General features: G+C 45.2%; 1 protein-coding gene across 1 annotated transcript in view; it reads left to right on the top strand.

Annotated features, from left to right (window-relative positions):
- Nucleotides 1-2391: 2391 nt before the first annotated feature.
- Nucleotides 2392-14629, top strand: part of LOC147618260 (protein CORTICAL MICROTUBULE DISORDERING 2-like) — a 29031-nt gene continuing 16793 nt past the window's right edge. Inside the window, exons 1-3 of the mRNA XM_086774702.1 lie at nucleotides 2392-4228; nucleotides 4552-4794; nucleotides 4901-4992. Of these exons, the coding sequence (XP_086630828.1) occupies nucleotides 2639-4228; nucleotides 4552-4794; nucleotides 4901-4992 (1925 nt within the window). The 5' untranslated portion in view covers nucleotides 2392-2638. The remainder of the gene's footprint in view (nucleotides 4229-4551; nucleotides 4795-4900; nucleotides 4993-14629) is intronic.

The following is a 14629-nucleotide window of genomic DNA, read 5'->3' as shown; positions in this document are numbered from 1 at the left end:
GGCACGTCTATGGTGTGAAACCATGCATATGAGGCCATTAAATGCAAATCCAGATGCATGGGATTAAGTGCCATGACTTGAGTCATTATATGATGCCTAAGTACATATGTTCATATTGTAAATGAGGTTCAATAAGACGAGCTGAGACTGAGTTAGGTCTCAAAGCATGTGTACATAACGGGTGTAGTAGGTGTTTTAACACTTGGATAGTGTGATGTTTTTAGTGGAGGAAAAGGGCAGTCTTTTGCTGTGCAGATGCATGCTTGAAGGCCAGGCAAATAGTGGAGAAATGTGTGAGTTTTTGTGAAGTGCAGAGGCTGATAAGGAGCCATTTGGAGGGCAGATAGCAGGAGCTGGGAGTGCCTGATGGGTATGTGATGAACTGAAGAGCTGTGGTCAGACATGCTATGAACAACTTCCTAGAAGGAAATTTTTGCAGAGGAGCTACAGTTTGAGATCTTTTTAGCACCCAAGGTGGGTACTTTTCATCCGGAGTAGCTACAGATGATAGATGGCTAGTTTGAAGCGGCTTTTGTGTGCACATGATGAGCGTGCTGTGGTGAGACCCAGGTGTCTAGACATAGGTGGTCATCATGGACTTGGCATACTTCTTCTGTTCAAAGAGAAACTGGCCATATCTTTTATGAATATCATCTTCCTTATTAGCTCTAAGAGCAGCATTCTCTGGTGGTAGAACTTGCATTGTATGATTAGATAATGTAATCACTTGTGGACCACTAGCTACAACGTGGATACCCATAGGTAGCAGCTGCATCTCTCTCAAAGAGATCATTTGTACTAAGGAGTATGGAGGCTGTAGATACCTAACCTCAATGAAGCGGGATAGCCAAGTAAGGGCATATTATACTCGCGCTGAATGTCAAGACACAAGGTGGTGGCTGCGTGGCAATAACACGAAGGGAATATCCGAGTCTTATGCTAAAAAAAAGGAGGCGCAAGTGTATTTTAATCTTGGGAAAATTCGAAATTCTAGCTGCAAAAGGCGAAGGGGCCCGATTCTCTTGCGGGAAAGAAATGGGAAATGAGAGAAAAACCAGACAGCGACGCATACTGGAGGGGGAGGTGTGCAAAAATCAGAACCAGAGCGGCATACAACCAGAGATTTTAAAATCATGATGGCGGCTACTGTATGGGGCTTCTTGGGTTTAGAATTAAAGAGAGAATAAAGTGCTATCAAGGAGACGATCTTCAAAAAAATCACACAATATATGATGTATTCTGATCTTGGCAACGGTAGTGAAGCAGCCGTATGGGGATAGCGAAATTCAAAAAAAAAATTCGCTTTTTTTTACTCTCAGATAAGTGAATTTTTTGTTTGTTGTTACTTTACGATTTGAAAAATCGTATAGTCTAGGAAACCTTTGAGGTTTTGGAGAATGAGAAGGTTTTGGGAAAAAGTTTTTTTTATGGTTTTTGAGAGTCTTGGAATAAGAAAGCATCAAAATATAAAGAGATTCCTGGGATTTGGGTTTTATTTTCTACTCGGTTGGATTTTGGAATGATAGACATGGAGTTTTCTAAAATCACATGAATATGTTGTACATATGGCATATGCCATCTTTTGCTTTGTGAGTTCTTGGATTCTGAAAGCAGGTTTTTTATGAGATCAAGAGTCATCTTGAAATGGTGGAGTCGGCAATATATGAAACATGTGATGTGAATGGACACATGTATACGGAAATCTTTTGAAGATTGTGCTATGCCTACATGTGTTATGTATGAGGCACTTGGACAAAGGGACAGGTGATCTATGATTTGAGTTAATCAAGCTCTTGGTTCGTGACTTGTGTGCAATCATCAAGCTGTAATTGGGCATGTTTGAAGTGAATTGCCACATGTACATGTCATAAAAAAGGGAGATGTCTTATGCTCCTTGAAGAGCTATCTGTTTTGTTTCCTTACTGGGATTTTTTTTTTAAAGCTACTCTCACAGCCAGAAGTCTCGCACTTTCCTAGCGACACCGCCCACGTCACGACAACGTGTCGATTTTGGCAAAGTTGGGAATTAATTACAAGTTTTCTTATAGAAAGATTCTCCTTCCATAGCCTAGTTAGGTGGGCCGTGGGAACCCATGCTAGTTAACTTAGTTTTAGTTATTGTTTATACGCTACCCAAGCACACAGGTGTAGTAGGCAAAGGTCAAGCGACTACAAGGCCTAGGTGTTGTTATTGGAGATGTTCAGAAAAAATGTTCTTTTTGTGAGGCTGCTCGAGCCTCGTCAAGGTAATCTTTTAGGTAGACACATGCTGTGAAATACGTGTCTAGACTAATATTAGAAAAAAAAGTATTTTTTCTCTTCTTGGATTTGGTTGAAATTTCTGCTTGTTGAGAAAAATGTTTTTAAGTGGTAGCGGGTCGAAGCGCGACGAGTGACAAACGACCGGTAGAAGCGGGTCAGATAGCGTGCTGTCCTGGTGTTTGGAAACTGGGGCCCTGGCGCCGACGATGGCGGAAGGGCTCAAGCCAGTCAAAGGCCGTAACGTTTGAAATGAAATGGAGGCAGGCGGGGCTGGCATTTCTCCCTTTCCCATAGCCAGTGAACAGAGGAAGTTGCCGGGCAGCCTTTCTCTGATGTGGCACAAGTTACAACCCAGAAGCTTTGGGAGTTAGCTTCAATGGCGAGCTTGACTCCGGGAGTGCTGCTGAAGTTGCTTCAGCACATGAATTCCGACGTTAGAGCGGGAGAGCATCGCCGGTCCGAGGCGGCGCTTCTGCAGGTGATCAGCATAGTGCCCGCCCTAGCGGGCGGCGAGCTGTGGCCCAACCACGGCTTCTATCTGCGGGTTTCCGACTCCTCGCACGCCATCTACGTTTCTATGGCCGAAGAGGAGGATCACGACCTCATCTTGAGCGACAAGCTGCAGCTCGGACAGTTCATCTATGTGGACAGGCTGGAGCCGGGCTCCCCCCTCCCCCTCCTGCGCGGCGTCCGCCCCCTCCCAGGTAGGCACCCCTGCCTTGGTTCGCCCGAAGATCTTGTCACTACCGCCATTCCAGCCCTGCAAATAGAACCTCCTGCTGGAAAGTTTCCTTCAACCGCTCTGCCGGAGGGTTTGTCGTCGGAGGATGCAGAAGGTCTTTGGTCAAATCCTTCCGCATTTCAACAGGAGGCGCAGCATGCCGGGAAGATTCCGTCAAATCCTCTTCTAGAGCCCTCGCAGATGACCGAGCTTGCAGGGAAAATTCTGTCAAATGCTTCTCTGCCTTGGTCGCAGGCCGCCTTGCAGGTGGAGCATGCTAGAAAGGTTCCGTCGATTCCTTCTACATTTCGGACACCTGAGGCCTTGCAGACCCAGCTTGTTGAAAAGATTCCGTCCAAGCCCTCGCTAGAGACAGCTAAAAATCCATCCAAAATGCCTGAAGTTCCATCTGTTGATACCCGAAAACTTCCTTCTACGGCCCTGGAGATGCCTGAAAAGCTCAGGATTCTGTCGCCTCCAATCACTAGCACTGATGCTTGCACTCCAAGGTTATCTCACAATGTATCCACTCTAGGGTTACCTCAGAACACGTTGACTTCCAAAAGCGTGGCAGAGAAGTCAGGCCCTTGCCCTACACGCTCTTTTCCCTCGGAAAATCCTGAGGGAGAACTAGTAGATGGAGTGCAGAAGAAACAGCTGGCCATAGCAAAAGTACTGCAGGAGTCTCGGATCAGTTCTGCTCTGTCACGTTCTGTTCCCGGTTTGCCCGCAAGCTCTATTGTGCTTTCACGTTCTGCAGGTAAAGGCTCACCACCGCTAGTGAAAGCTTCTGCCTCAGAGAAAGCTGGGATCAATGGCAGTACTCCATATTCAGAGGAGAAAAGAGCTCCATTGAAGAAAGCTACTTCCAACCTTCCGTCCAAATCTGAACATAGTGCCAAGGTCTCCACGAGCACCGGACATAAAGGTAGCATCAGGGACTTGCCCACTGCACTTTCAACAAGCACAGGACATAAGACTAGTATCAGGGATATGGCAAAGGCCGCTGAAGCTTCTATCAGCTCTGGACAGAAGAGCAGCATAACGAATGTGACAAGGCGGACTTCCTTGGGCAGTATCATCACGGCTGCTTCCAGTGCCTCAAAAGTAGGGGACTTGCTCTCAGTCAGTGCCAGAACACTGCGCAGGAGCTGGGAAGGGGCTGCTGGAATCAAGGAGCTGAAAGAGAAACTGAGTCCCAAGTCAGTAGAAAAGACGGAAGTCAAGACTACAGCTTCTACCCCAGTATGTGCCCCTCTTTTCTCTGGTTGTTGGTGATGAAGGATATGGCCCACTCTATAGTGTTGACTTGCCTTGTCCGCTTTGTCATGTCTTAAGTCTCTTTCTTTCAGGATGCCTACTATATAATGAAAGAGACTTGTCTTAAGTCTCTTTCTTTCGGCATGCTTACTATATAACTTTAGAGAGTATTTTTTGCTAGTGATGAGCATCATACTATACATATGCATGAGAGATTGAGGGCTATCTTGGTAACAACATAATTATGTATGGCACAAGGCGACATGATCGTCCTTCTCTTGACCTCAAAACTTCAACTACCTTGGCAGGCATCAGCGGTGAGAAAATCGAGTGATGCAAATCTCCAAAAGCTGCAAGAGGCTCCTAAAGCAACTTCTTTGAAGACAAACACTATTTCTTCGAGCGTGGGATCTGCAAAGACAAAAAGTGTGCCACCTATGGATTCCAACACTGGTGACAAACTGCTCAAGGCTTCTGTTGATGACAGAAGGTTAATGCATGGGAGCGTTACTTGGGATTGCCTATCATCAACTTTAGCAACACTTGGAAAGGTATGCAATTTTTACAGTGAAAGCAAGTTGGCTATGTGATATAAGACTGCACAGGTAGGATTGGTGGATCTGAAGTCTCATTTGGCTGCTTCTTTGTTTTGGCCAGGATGCTGTACAAAGGAGAGATGCTGCTTCATCAGCTGCTGCAGAAGCTTTGAAGGAGGCATCAGCTGCTGAAGGTGTTATACGAAGTTTGAGGTATCTTTTTCGATTAGTCATAGAATAGATGTTTGGATTCGCATGCAGAGACTTTAGGCTCTGATTTGGAGAAGTTTTTCAGTATTCAGTTTATATCCCTTTTTTCCACAACAGATTTACAGCGTCATTCAAAGACATATTTATCTTTGAACTAATAATTGAAATGCAAGCATCATGCCAAGAGATAACTTCATGGCATGGTGTGCTCATATTGCACTTTCTTTTCGACAATTACCCTTGAAAAAATGATAAAACTTGTCAAAAACACAAGATGGAAACTCTACATCTTTGTTGTGTAGGCATAGGCAGAGCCATAAGGTTTGAGTGTGTGCATACCACAACCTCGGACATCTAACTCCACATTATCCCCATGAAAGGTGGAAGGTTGTGGCATCACACATCTGAGCTGTTGCATGGATAGTTGCCTAGGGCCTGTTGCACTGCAGCTGATGTGCTTTTTCCAGAGTTTTGAGGAGAGTATAGTGCCTGTGGTGCCACCTGTGAAAGCTGTCTAATCTGTCTAGGGGGCTCCTCAAAATCCAGTGGGCTGTGAGGCCATTTCCTGATGCTGCTGTGTTGTACTATCAAGAAGAAGCTCGTGATATGAGGCTGTGAGGCTCTCCCTCTCTGTGAGGAGAGATTTGTGTCTGCATAGCTCCATCCCGAAGCACCGCTGGTCCAGGATGTCCGTAGTGGGCCAAAACCCTCCCGGAAGAAGAGGCTGTGAAATCTCTTAAATCTCATAATACACTGGGCACCTGCACCTGCATATGGAGAGAGAGAGAGAGAGAGAGAGTTATATTATTGTCCTCAAAAGACCCAATGTGTCTATGAGACCAAAAGTAGTGCGTGCGTGTGCGTGCGTGTGTGTGTACACGTGTGAGAGAGAGAGAGAGAGAGAGAGAGAGAGAGAGAGAGAGAGTTATATTAACATCTTTGGAATGCCCAAATGGCCTATGAGACGGAATACACAATATGAAGACTATGAAGGTCTTAAGCCAAATATCTGGTCTAGCAAAAGAAAAACTTCAAAAGAAAGAAAAGTCTTGCTAATCATCTAATAAACCTACGATGCTGTACAGTCACCTCAACTCAAAGTTGGGTTAGCTTTTTGGGTTTGGGTTTGAGGAAATCTTCATAATGGCTTTGCACTCGCGGTAGAGTGCCCAATTTCCTTCTTTGCGAGCTGCACAAACATTGGCCAGCTTTGCAAGCTTCTACTTAAGTTGCATCAGAGTCAGATTGTCAGTATTTCTACGATCTTGAATGCGATTGCATGACCTTATTGGTTTAGGACAGCACCTATGCAATCCCCACTTGCATTACATTCCATCGTGAATGGCTTGTGAAGGTCGAGCACTATGAGCACTGGCTTGGAGGCAATGGCATCCTTCAATCCCATGAAAGCATTGCTTTTCAGCTGTAGCCCACTTAAAACATTGCCCTCTTTTTCATAAGAGCATGCAAAGGAGAAGCCAAGTGAGCAAAATGGTATATAAATCTTCTGCAGTACGCTCATAACCCAAGGAAATTGTGTACTTCATTTACATTCTTAAGCTTCATTGCTTGCACCTTTGCCATTAATGTCGAGCTTATTCTTTCTCAACTTTTCAAACACAATGGCGAGGTGCTTTCTCTACTCCTCATTCTTGGAGAACACCAGGATGTCATCAAAGAAGGTACGTTTGAACTTCATGTGTTCCCGGAATATCCTATCCATCAACCTATTAAATGTGGCAGGCGCATTTGTAAGCTCAAATGGCATTACCAAATACTCATAGAGCCCAAAAAGTTGTCTTATGCACATCTTGGGGTGCCACCCGCACCTGGCGATATCCACTTTTCAAGTCAATCTTGCTAACATGAGGCACCCTGCAACTTACCCAAGATGTCATCAATCCTCGGTATAGGGAACCGATTCTTTATAATGATCTTGTTTAGGGTCCTGTAAATCAACACACGTACGGAAAGACCCATCTTTCTTTTGCCCAAGGAGCACGGGAGAGCAAAAGGGTCATGAGCTAGGTCTCACCAAGCCCTTCTCAAGAAGAAGCTCATTCAATTCCGTAATCTCTTCTTGCTGGCTTGCACTAACCCGATAATCTGGTCGGTTAGGTGGTGAGCCACCAAGAATCACATCAATGATATGGTCTTCTGGCCTTGCAAGTGGCATACTAGCAAGTAAAGACTCAACAAAACAATCACCAAACTTAGAAAAGTCAGCCTGCTAGCATCAAGTGAATCCATATGCACATTATCATGTTCAACATCACGTGCAAAAATCAAGTATGAGGAAACACCATTCTTCATAGTTTTACTGATTTGAAATATGGGATACTATTCGCAGGAGTGCCTGCATTGATCTTTACGCCTATGCGCAAACACAATCTTCTTGTTTTGGTAATCCTTTCTTGAATTCAGGCATGTACGCCAAGGCATCCCCAAAAGTACATCACATCCATGCAAAGGGGCAATCAAGAAGTCCTTATGATCCACATACATGGATATGCGTATGAAGCCAAGGTTGAAGCAAAGAGTTCCTAGAAAGTAGCAGAAGGATAAAGCTCCAAGCCATCCTAGTAGATGGGTCGTAGGCCGGCTTCAAATTTACTCATCTTCTCGTCTTCTGAGATAGATATGAAAGATAGAGACTTCGAGACAACTTTCCAAAATCGTGCATGATATGTGGAATGGATCTAGAGTTAAAGATGAAATCAAACACATAAAAGATGAATTCTAGCATCCATTCCACATGAAATTAGCATTTCCAAGCATCATAGCCAAAGATGAACAAGAGAGAGAATCCATATGTGTATGTAGTAAAGAGAAAGATACACAATGGCCTAAGTGTGTTAACCTCTCACCAAGAGGATGGCTTGAAAGCTAGCCATGAGCCTTGACCATAGATGGCCATCTTCGTAGTAGGAGCCAATCTCCATAGTAGGAGCCAAAGGTACAATGGAATGTCCAAAATTAGTAAAAGTGACAAAAGGTCCTATCCATGTGCCCAAGGCCCTATTTATAGTGTTTTACCTATGGGCCCATTTACATGTATGCTATAGGTTCATGACAAACCATTCCTTTCCACAAAGGTTTCGTTCTTGAAACCTAAATACAACTAGCCATGGCATAAGCATCTCCCGAGTAAGGCACCGCCATGACAAGAGTGATCCGAGAATGATGTAGCCTCTCGGATCAAATGGTAATGTGATCCATATGTCCATTATCATGAAAACCAGTAGAGTACTCGGACCATATGAAATGAGACATGTTAAAATCTACCGGGATCCCAAGTATGCCTCATGTGGATAACCATACCAACATCACATGGAAGAATAAGACCATGGTCCCCCGAATGCAAAACATCATGCCCACGCATAACCGTACAATCCATGAGTATCCATGTGAGCTTCAAAACTGCATCATCTACCCATAGGAGTCCTTGCGGATCATGAGGCATGTCAACATGATGATCCACAAAAACATAGTAGGGAATTATCTCCCCAAAAAGCATATCACCAAGTGGATAATCCATCAAATGACATGTATGATCAAAATTCGGCCCATCAAAACAAAATACTTCCACATGGGCATCCCAAATATCCACAAAAAATGCATCCTTCATGAGAGTGAGTACTTTTTGGTCCTGTGTGGACGGCGCCTGTGAACGGGCTAGTTGGATGTACAAGATGTAAGTTGGAGATTTCATCCACTATGTTTGTGCACCAGCATACGTATGTGAGTTGCACATGCATGGATGACTTGTTTTTGATGCCTGGACATTGCTTGGTATTTTGCCTGAGTGTCATGGCCCTGTGAAAATGGAACAGCACAAGTGCGGGCATGGTGGTTGCAGAGTTAGAATATTTTATGATTCACATGGGGGGTGCCCGGACAGAGTTTAAGATGTGTGGACATCCCTAGGTGTGAAGGGGGGAACTAGAAACATTAAACTTTAATGTTTCTTAAAGTTTGCCCCTAGGCCTTAGTGGCCCTAGGGACTTATTAAAGTTTGGGGCCCTAGGGATTATTTTGGGGAAGAGGGCCACTTTTGGAGTGTTTCTCTCTCTTCTCTCTCTCTCTTCCCTTTTGGGAGTCGTGGAGCAAAAGTGAGAGTACATGCGTGGAAAAGCTGAGGAAACTGAGGCGGCTGCTGTATCTGTGCTGTAGCTGCTGTTTTCTGTGTGCTGTATGCTGGAACAGGCCGTACAACCATCGTACAATGCTGTACGAACAGCAGGTACTGCTGTGGACAAAGAAGCGCAGGGCTGTGGGACTGAGAAAGGCGCCTGCGACTGCTGAATACAGGCTGTACAGTGTTGTACGACTGCAAGTACAGCTCTGTACCTTCTGCAGGTACACTGTACGGCCAGTTCTAGGGCAGGTACAAGAGCTGGGCAACACTGTTGCAGTCAGCGCAGGTGACCAACAGCAAAATCCAGCAGGCGGCTACTTCAGGTTCACTGCAGAAACAGCCCGTACCGCCAAGTACAAGCAAGTACCGTCAAGTACAAGCAAGTATAGTCAAGTATAAGCAAGTACAGTGCTGTTTTTCAGATTTGTACTTTCAAAGACAGCATAGAGGTGAACACAAGGAGGAAGGTACAGGCAAGTACGTGCACATATGTGAAGCAGGGTTGTGGATACAAGTGCCTGTAAGTACAGATTGGTACCGTTGCTTCCTCCCGTGCTGTTTCACGAGCTGAATTTGGTAAGCTCTGTTTCTGTTCATCTATCTCTCTTTCTACTGCTTGATGTCTGTTGCTTGCAGATATGAGTTATCTGGCCCCTTGTGAGAGGAGGGGTATGGCAGATTGACAAGGGTTGAGACAGAGTTTGGACAGCATATGTATGTATGAGCTGAGATGATGTATCATGCACTTGAGTTATGCCAGATGTATGCCCATGGCTGGCCTGCTTAGTGGTCTTGGCTGATCAGAGGGAGGCGCAGTGTGTTATTGTGGAACACAGATCTGTGTGCATAGATCCTCTGTGCTAAGAAGGATTTGTGGGCCGTCAGATTGGACATACAGGTGTAAACTCTTGGCTGATTTTTGTTGTACTCAGCCATTCATATTATTATTAATTGAATAAAGAAATACCGCAAGGGGCGCCAAGCTTTGGGGCCAACAGGTGTCGCCTTGTTTTTAGATTTGGGCACTCTAGCTCCAATCTATTTTGTTCACATCTAGACTACAAGTGGACGGGTGACTGCTAGTCTACCGCACTCTGGTTTCTATTAGAGGCCGGTTTCAAGGTTCCGTTGCCGGGACCAATCATCAACTTTCTGAAGGGGGTGAGCTCGTGGTTGCTTTGAAGAAAGCCATCGCTGAAAATTCAGCAAATATGTTTGATACAGAGGATGAGTACTTCTATCATGAAGAAGAAGAGCAAGAGACTTCTCCTGAGAGAGATGTATCTGAGGATATTTTTGCAGGAGAACAGGCTGCAGATGTTGAGCCTTATGAGGATGTAACACAGCCAGAAGATGTGCATGGTAAAGAGGATGATGATGCTCGGTTTAAAGATCGTTTGGCTAGTGTTATGGATACTTTTATGCAGCTCAGACAGAGTGAGAGATTTGCTGAATTTATGAGATCTCGTACAGAACCCCGCATAGAGCCCGAGAAAAAGAAGAAGAAGGTTCGTTCAAAGAATCTTCCACAGGGTCATAGTGGTGCCATCCCACAGGAACCATCTTTTGGCCAGTTTCCGAATATGCAGCATGCTTATGGTGCAAACTCTCAGAGTTCCTTCTATGGACAGCCACCTATTCCTCAGCAGAATATGCATCCAGGTTATTTTGGTGGTGGCTCGGTGTTCCAATCCATGACTGGGGGTTACCCTCAGGGAGGCATGGGTATGTACGGGCCTTTTGGAGCCAATTTTCAGCCTGGCATGCAAGGGAATATGTATGGTGATATGCAGTCCGGTATGCAAGGAAATATGTTTGGAGGCATGCAACCTGGGATGCAAGGCAATATGTTTGGTGGTATGCAGCCAGGTATGCATAATGGAATGTTTGGAAACATGGCTGGAATGTATGGTATGCCTGGTGTGGGAATGGGAAATGTTGACCCAATGATGGGCATGAATGTTGGGGACAGCAATCTTACGAAACCACTTCCATATGATAATCTAACGCCTATGGGAAAGGCGAAGGATTACAAGGGGGAGCTGCAGTGAAGTTTGACACTTTTAGTGGGGCCAAGGATAAACTTAAAGCACTTACCTTTTTACAGCAGTTTGATGCTGCTTTTTCTGGTGGGAATTACACAGAGTCCTCTAAGGTGAGGAAAGCTGCCACTTTTCTCAAGGGCAATGCTTTGCAGTGGTGGTCTACTCTTCTTTTGCAGGGCATAGCACCCACTACATGGGTCCAATTCAAACAGGTTTTCTCTTCCGTATGGCTCACATCTACTTTTGAGGTGGATGTTATGACCGCATGGCACAAGCTGGATGCTTCAAAGTGTGATAGTTTGGAGGATTATAACAAGAAGTTTTGGGAAGCTCTACTCCCGGACCCCGGTGACTTCTTATCGTGCCGTGCCATTATCTGAGCAGGTAGAGAAGTATTGTTGTGGGCTGCCCAAGGAGGTACGAGATTATTGTATAAAGATGAGTAACGAACATGTCACAGGTGATTGAAAATGCTATGACAGCTAATGCGTTACTCACAGGTGGTTCATCTGGGTTTAAAGGCATTAAGAAATTGAGCAAGAAAGCTGAAAAATTTGGGCATGTTTCTCGTGATGCTAAAGGGTCTTCCGAGACAAAGTATAAGAAGTTGCCAATGCCCAAGAGGACTTCTGAGGAAAGACACGCTTTGAGAGATGCTCAAAAGTGTTTTTACTGTACTGAAGAGGGACATATGTCATTCAATTGTCCCAAAAGAAAGTCCCAAAAGGACCCTGACAATAAAGGAGAGCCCAAGCCAAAGAAGCAAAAGCCTTCTGCAGGCTTAGTTCCTGATCTTGTGGGGGAGCAGCTAGGTGGTGAAGCTACAGAGTTGTGCAGGGCATGGGGCAAAGTGAGAGATTAGAATGCTTTGATCTTCTTTGACACAGGTGCTAGAGCCAACTTCATTTCACCAGATTTGGCTGGCCGATTGGGGATTCGCGCAGAGGAGATGAGGCCGTTACATGAGGCTAATTTGGCTTGCCCAGGGTATGCAGAACCCGTTACTCCTATTATTGGGAAGCTTCGGCTTCATTTGCAGGGTTATGTGGACAGCGAAGAGTTCTTCATCATGCCTTTGGATGGCTGTGATGTTTTGTTGGGGATGCCATGGTGCCACAGGGTACATGCGGTAGTGGATACTTACAATAGGAAAATTACTTTGACTCATAGAGGGAAAGAGCATGTATTGGATGTAAAACTCAAAGGGGAATCTGTTCCTATTGTATCTGCTTCGGCGATTTCATCAGTAATGAAAAAGCATCTTTTCGCGTACTTGATTTATGTAAAGGATGCACAGGATGATGAGTCTAAGTCTAATTTGTCTATGTTAGATAAGGACAGGACTGATTTCTTAAGTGGGTTTCAAGACTGTTTTTCCGAGTCATTGCCAGGAGAATTACCTCCTGAGAGGCCAGAAGATCATGTCATAGATCTGATTCCTGGTAGTACTCCACCGAATAGACCGCCGTACCGTGTTAGTGCAGCCCAACAGGAAGAGATTATGAGTCACGTGCAGGAGCTTTTGAATAAGGGGTTGATACAACCTAGCTCATCACCCTTTTGCTCACCTGTGCTCTTAGTGCAGAAGAAGGATGGTTCTTGGCGCATGTGTATTGATTACAGGACGCTGAACAAGAATACCATCAAGAATCGATTCCCCATACCAAGGATCGATGACATCTTGGATCGCTTACAGGGCTCCACAATTTTTAGTCGTATGATCAGTATGTGGAGAGCTTGGATGAAGCTTATCGGAGAGTTAAGTTGGCCCTCCAGAAAACTCAGCAGAAGCAAAAGAAAGCCGCAGACCGTTACAGACGTGATTTACAGTTTGCATTGGGTGATTGGGTTCTTTTGCGTTTTGAAAAGGCTAGACTCAAGAAGATGAAGGGTAAAGAGCGCTTATTCCCTAAGTTGAGCATGCGATATTATGGGCCTTTTCAGGTTTTGGAAAAGTTTGGTGAGGTAACCTATCGTTTGAAGTTACCAGATCACTGGAGGATTCACAATGCTTTTCACGTGAGTCTTCTTAGACCTTTCCGTGGGGATGTGCCTGAGGATGTATCAGATGAGGCTCAGCCGGAAGTTGAGGAACTTGATGAGGTTCTGATTCCAGAGCAGATACTGACACATAAAGAAAGGAAGGTACGAGGTAAAGTTTCCCGTCGCTATCTTGTGAAGTTCAAGAACTATTCACCGATGGATGCGAAGTGGATGGAGGAAGGTGACTTAACAGATTCACCTCAGGTTTTGCAGCTTTATCTCGATGCCTTTGAGTTAGAGCCGACTCTTACTGTGGCTCATTCAGGTTCAGCAGAGCATGGGTCTGGAGCATTACCTGATGCTCAAGAGGGGGGTAGCACCTCCACTCCCTTGATACAGACAGGCTCCGATGACATCTAGAGGTCGCTTGGTGCAGTTTTTATCTCACCCGAAGGTACTGAGGCTGACAGTACATCTGTTTATGGGACTTCTATGATATATGTGTACTAGTCACATGGAGATTTTTGTGGATATGTATGGTTCACAGTGGTATACAACTTGGACTATTACTATGCCATTGGTTTGCAGTGAATGTTGATACATGTGTATGGCTTAGAGAGATTGGGACGCTGATCTTGCCATATTGTATATTTCACTTTGGATATTTTGATGCATCACCGGAATGCAATCGAGGACTCTTGCCATTTTTCAAGAGGGGGGTATGTCATGGCTCTGTGAAAATGGAACAGCAGAAGTGTGGGCATGGTGGTTGCAGAGTCAGAATATTTTATGATTAACATGGGGGGTGCCCGGACAGAGTTTAAGATGTGTGGACATCCCTAGGTGTGAAGGGGGGAACTAGAAACATTAAACTTTAATGTTTCTTAAAGTTTGCCCCTAGGCCTTAGTGGCCCTAGGGACTTATTAAAGTTTGGGGCCCTAGGGATTATTTTGGGGAAGAGGGGCACTTTTGGAGTGTTTCTCTCTCTTCTCTCTCTCTCTTCCCTTTTGGGAGTCGTGGAGCAAAAGTGAGAGTACATGCGTAGGAAACTGAGGCGGCTGCTGTATCTGTGCTGTAGCTGCTGTTTTCTGTGTGCTGTATGCTAGAACAGGCCGTACAACCATCGTACAATGCTGTACGAACAGCAGGTACTGCTGTGGACAAAGAAGCGCAGGGCTGTGGGACTGAGAAAGGTGCCTGCGACTGCTGAATACAGGCTGTACAGTGCTGTACGACTGCAAGTACAGCTCTGTACCTTCTGCAGGTACACTGTACGGCCAGTTCTAGGGCAGGTACAAGAGCTGGGCAACACTGTTGCAGTCAGCGCAGGTGACCAACAGCAAAATCCAGCAGGCGGCTACTTCAGGTTCACTGCAGAAACAGCCCGTACCGCCAAGTACAAGCAAGTACCGTCAAGTACAAGCAAGTATAGTCAAGTACAAGCAAGTACAGTGCTGTTTTTCAGATTTGTAC

This window comes from Cibotium barometz, chromosome 35 (genome assembly GCF_041138505.1).
Source record: "Cibotium barometz isolate CiBa-2024 chromosome 35, ASM4113850v1, whole genome shotgun sequence".
In the NCBI taxonomy this organism is placed as follows: Eukaryota; Viridiplantae; Streptophyta; class Polypodiopsida; order Cyatheales; family Cibotiaceae; genus Cibotium; species Cibotium barometz.
This window is presented reverse-complemented; position numbering and strand designations above follow the sequence as displayed.